Here is a 5,452-nt window from a genome sequence, read left to right as displayed (position 1 = left end):
TTTCTTTGTTTACTACCATATGGGGCGAGAAAATGGTATAAAAAGGTGTCCCATCTTTCCCCACCCTACTATATATACTTTCTACATTTCTCATTACTTTCTATATGTGTTTTCAGAAACCAAGTTTAAATTTCCCAAACATATCAAATGGTAAAAAGCATGGCTTGGTTCATGTTGGTAGAATCTCAATTGATCCAGTTGATATATTGGGCAGAGGAAGTGAGGGAACTATTGTTTACAAGTAAGTTAATAAAAAAAATTGACTTTTTTTTGTAAATTTAATAATTTTATTTATATTTAGGGTGCGTTAAGTGAATTTTTTTAGTTTTTTATTTTTTTAAATTTGTAAATAAAAGTGACAAAACTGTACTATTACATTTTAATTTAATATTTTATTTGAGGTAGTTACAAAAAAGATTAAACCAATAAACCATCTTTTTTAAATGCTCTAAAACGCCAATCTCACAGACAATAGATAAGGATTTAATCAACTTATTCAGATGAATAGCTCTTATTCAAGTCTCATATTTTTGGAATGTTGTCTTTATAACATACACAATGCTATCAGTGTTGCACAGTCTAAATTTATGATCACTAGATGGTGTTAGTGACTAACACCAATATAAAAAGAATAAAATATTAAAAAAAAATTAATCCCATATTTTATTACAGGGGCTACTTTGATGGGCGTTCAGTTGCAGTAAAACGAGTGGTCCCCGAATGTTTCAGTTTCGCCGACCGAGAAGTTGCGTTGCTTCGTGAATCTGATGAACACGCTCATGTTATACGATACTTCTGCATGGTATGTTGTTTCTGTTTTGAAAATATTAAGGATAGGATTATTAATAACTACAGGAATCCTTTACTTGGTATGTTGAGTAATTTAGCACTGTGAATCAGTTAGTTTAGCTAACACTGCAAAGTTTTGTTTTATTTTGTATTGTTACATATTTATATATTTTTATATATTTATTGAGTTTTAGGGTGCTCTTTATGCTGTTATCCTTCCTATTACATTTTTTTTGCTAGTACATATTTATAACGCAAACTTCAAAATGGTACAATTAGCCACTTAGTCTTTGGCTAGCTAGGCAGTATTATAGATTTGTGAGTGGCTATTATGTATTTATACACAGTTGAATTGTACAAGTCAATTTTTCAGTCTTTTAAACCAGATAAAAAACTTGCACAAACATATAGCTCTAGCTTAACATGGTAAGACGTCTGTTTAATTAACTGTTGAGTTAAATTTACAAATATAAACTTTGTATTGATACAAACACTCTACAATAATAATGCTATACAGCGATCAATCAGTGCTATTGTTTTACAAATTACAGGAAAGAGATGCACAGTTCCAATACATTGCATTGGAGCAATGTAGCAACACACTGCAGGAGGTGGGCAGTACTTTATAAGCATAAACCACACTTAACACATGTATTCTACAGTATGTTGAAAACCCACAATACAAATGTAGTACAGGACTAGATGCAACAACTGTTCTTTATCAAGCCATGCATGGTTTGGACCATTTACATCAATTGAAGATAGGTAAAACATTTTATCATAAATGTTCAACAAACCAAAAATTCCACTGTCAATTTTTGTATTGCATAATTGCTTAGTTAATTGCATCATAAGTTTGTGGTTCATTGGTATGGGACATTATTTAAACATTTTTTGCTGGTTATTTTAACTTCCTGCACAAATAGTGTTTAATAGTTTCAGCTTTAAACGATAAATCCATCATGTTTTTTTGTGTCCATGGTGAAATTAGTTACAGCATTGGTTGTCAATGTTTTATGGGATTATCGAAACAATAAGTAAAAATAAAAGCAAAGAATTAGCAATCCATTAACTTTACTTCTAATAACTGTACTTTTTTAAACTGCACTTCACATAAAATTTAATACAGCCTATGTTGCACTGTAACAAATTCTGATGAAGTATTCTGGTGTCACACATATATGCTGGCCAATCAGAATTCGTTGAAATTCTTTTTTTTTCTAAAAAATAAAGATTCTAGTTTAAAGTTAAACTTTTTTTGGGGGGGATTTTTATGCATTGCTGATAATATGGACAACCCATTAGTGACCACTGGGTTGCAGCAATCATTCAAAGATTAAAATTTAACTTTAAACATTGTCCTACCCCAGTTCACAGAGATGTAAAACCAAGCAACATTTTAATCTCGGTACCTGGGAAACTCGGCAAGCAACGAGTTGTCATCTCTGACTTTGGCCTCTGCAAGAAACTTGTTCCAGGCCGGGTGTCGTTCTCTCACAGGTCAGGAACCGCGGGCACCGATGGCTGGATTGCCCCCGAGATGATTCTAGACAAACGATATCGAATGGTGGGTTAAGTTCTGTCTTGTAAATTGTTTAAGATTTAAAGGCGAAAAATATGTATACCAGTATTTTAGCTTCGGTCTGTTTTTTTATTGATTTTATTCTAATTTTTAGATAAAATATGTATTTAGACCATATAGAATTTAATATAGAGAGAAATGTATTTTATTACCCTTATATTACATTTTCATATAAAATATCTATGTATTTAGACCATATAAAATGTATGCATACTTGAAAGTTGTGTTTTAATGCTTTTAAATTTTATTTCCACTTAACAAACTTTGTTCCAGGAAAAAAATTTATAAAAAAAGTGTTATAATATATTTTCAAAAATGCAAATAAATATGCAAAAATTAGTTTTGTTAACAACACACCTTAATTTCAGACCCAAGCTGTTGACATTTTCTCAATGGGTTGTGTGTTTTACTACGTAATATGTGGCAAGCATCCATTTGGTGATTCCATCAGTAGGCAAGCAAGGATAGTGAATGGAGACTACTCTCTTAATGAGTTGTCCACATTTGAAAGTAAGCAAATTCATCATTAATTTAATGATGAACAAATTTTGTTATTACGTTTTATAATTGGGAGAATAATTACCGTTCACCACAACTGATAATAAAATACTGGGCCAACCATTAGTATCAAAGTTGTATGCACTAATGTTGAGTAATGTATGCTGTTTGTTACTAGTAATGGGCTAAATCTGGTCTAAATCCCAAAATGTACCAAAATTTGCCGAAATCCCAAAATTTGCTTAAAACCTCACATCCTCACCTATATAAAAAGCTACTAGTTGCTAAATCTACTGTATGCTACGAGTTATTACATAATTCATATGTTGTTCCTGCTAAATTTACACACCTAGCGCTACATTATATACCACTTTATTTTTGTTTAACACTAACCAGGTGCTGAAGAAGCAATAGACCTCATAAAGAGAATGCTTCAAACTGATCCTGTCATGCGACCCAAATCAGCCACCATACTAAAACACCCCCTGTTTTGGGATGCTGTGAAAACACTGCAGTTTTTTGAGGTGACAAACAGACTGGTTATGCTTTTGTATTATTAAAACAGAATGTATTTTAGTAATAATATGTCATACTTTAATGACATAATATTATTACACCTAAAACATTTCCCAAACATTATCGCACAGGATGTGAGTGACCGTATTGAAAAAGAGCCTCTCGATAGCGCCACCATGCAGCAGCTTGATCGTGACTCACTGAACGATATCCAGAATGGGATTCCCCGAGATTGGATTTACCATCTGTGTGAACCTCTACAGGACGACCTGCATAAGTTTCGGTCGTACAAAGCTGGCTCTGTGCGTGATCTGCTACGTGCTATAAGGTGTGTTGGGTGGTGTAAGACTGGGATTTATTAATACCAATAAACCTGTCTGTTGGGTTGGAAAATGTAAATGTTAAGCTCTATGATGTTTTTTGTTTTTTATTCTTAATGGGTGAGGTCATTGTCAAGGACCCGCGATTTAGGTCAGATTTGGCCCATTACCCCAACACCCAGAAAGCCCATTTTAGTCTTTCATGCGACTGGTGCCGCGACACTGCATCAGAGTCGGCCATTATTGATTTTTGTTTGATATGGCTTACAATTTGGACAACCCATTAAAAACCGCTGGGTTGGAACAATGTCTTACCCAAGGACACATACCCCGATCAGTATTAGTATTACCGTCGAGCATCGAACCAGAGTCACTTTGGTTTCGATGCGGCCGCGGGTGCCTAAACCACTGAGCCACGGTGCCGGACTAGACTCAATGACGTGCTCAAGTGTTAATAAAGTAGGCTGTACTGTGTACCGAAGCTTTATTGGGGTTATATTGCATGCTGTAGTGCTCATAAGCAGCTGTAGTATGTACCGAAGTTAAAAAGCCACATGGTGTTTTATGTAAGCATTAGTGTTGGACTACAGATTAGAAATAAAAATTTCAACCACTGCGAAGATAGAATCTTAGTTTTAAAAGGTTTACAAAAAAAAACATTTTTTTTCTTTCAGAAACAAAAAGCATCATTACCGTGAGCTTCCAGATGAAGTGAAGAGATCACTAGGCAGCGTGCCTGATGAGTTCCTTTCATATTTTACTTCACGATTTCCACGTTTGCTTACCCACACATACCTATCCATGGCTTGCTGTAGACTTGAAGCCACGTTCGAACCATATTATGGCAGCAGGTAATGGTTTAATATGGAGGTTCAAAATATTTTGGGCAGTACCCTGTTTTAAGATTGAAGCAATTCACCTATCTCATTTGTTAAAAAATAAAATAGTAATGAAAATATAACATATTCTGATAAAAAATAACCTTATTCAGAAAAAAAGGTTTAACTTTTAGCAATGCAGTTTAACAAAACAGGAAATAAAAATGTTCATGCAAGTCATTGCATATAACCACTAAAACGCACAAATGTGTTCTTAAACAGCAGACATAGATAGTTTTTAACATTAATCGACTAATTTAAAAATCTATACGCATTCCATAAAGCGGCCAAAACAGTTTCCCTATTTATTGTGTAGGCTAAAACTAAGGACCAATGCTTGTACCATTGTTGACATTATTTTAATACCTTGTGTTTAATTAAATGCAGCGTTGATTATTCATATGATGATAATAATGAAGAAATATCAAACGAGTCAATTTTCACAAGAGCTGGAAATGGAACAAAGTCAAACTGGAGGAATGGAGGAAGGTAGATGATAATTGTTGGGTTGAACCAAAAAATAGATACATAAAAGAATGGTGTTTAATGAGTGAAACACCAAGCTGTTGCACTGTCTTTTTTATTGCTAGCATTCTAACTTATTAGTAACATTCATGTAAGCAGAAATTACCACCAAGTAAAGCGATTAAGAATAGCGATTAAGAACTACACAGTCGGTAGCAAGAAGTTGGAGATGGAACATATCATTAACTTTTATTTATCATTTTAAATAGGGAATAAATACCAAATTAATTGGAGTTATCATGTTTTAACAACTGCCATTTTGGTGCTAAGTCTTTAGTTTGGTCTTTATTGCCATATTCAAGGATATCCAGTTTTTACTTTTTACCCTTAGCATGTTTTACTAA

General features: G+C 33.6%; 1 protein-coding gene across 1 annotated transcript in view; it reads left to right on the top strand.

Annotated features, from left to right (window-relative positions):
- LOC100178253 (serine/threonine-protein kinase/endoribonuclease IRE1-like) overlaps nucleotides 1–5,452 on the top strand; it is a 16,465-nt gene that overhangs the window by 9,122 nt on the left and 1,891 nt on the right. The window contains exons 15-24 of the mRNA XM_018811220.2: nucleotides 117–241; nucleotides 673–802; nucleotides 1,341–1,400; nucleotides 1,452–1,554; nucleotides 2,160–2,356; nucleotides 2,740–2,881; nucleotides 3,266–3,393; nucleotides 3,517–3,713; nucleotides 4,380–4,556; nucleotides 4,971–5,072. Coding sequence (XP_018666765.1) covers nucleotides 117–241; nucleotides 673–802; nucleotides 1,341–1,400; nucleotides 1,452–1,554; nucleotides 2,160–2,356; nucleotides 2,740–2,881; nucleotides 3,266–3,393; nucleotides 3,517–3,713; nucleotides 4,380–4,556; nucleotides 4,971–5,072 — 1,361 coding nt within the window. The remainder of the gene's footprint in view (nucleotides 1–116; nucleotides 242–672; nucleotides 803–1,340; nucleotides 1,401–1,451; nucleotides 1,555–2,159; nucleotides 2,357–2,739; nucleotides 2,882–3,265; nucleotides 3,394–3,516; nucleotides 3,714–4,379; nucleotides 4,557–4,970; nucleotides 5,073–5,452) is intronic.

This window comes from Ciona intestinalis, chromosome 3, assembly GCF_000224145.3.
Source record: "Ciona intestinalis chromosome 3, KH, whole genome shotgun sequence".
In the NCBI taxonomy this organism is placed as follows: domain Eukaryota; kingdom Metazoa; phylum Chordata; class Ascidiacea; order Phlebobranchia; family Cionidae; genus Ciona; species Ciona intestinalis.
The sequence above is the reverse complement of the archived record's forward strand: the minus strand, read 5'-3'. Positions and strand labels throughout refer to the sequence as shown.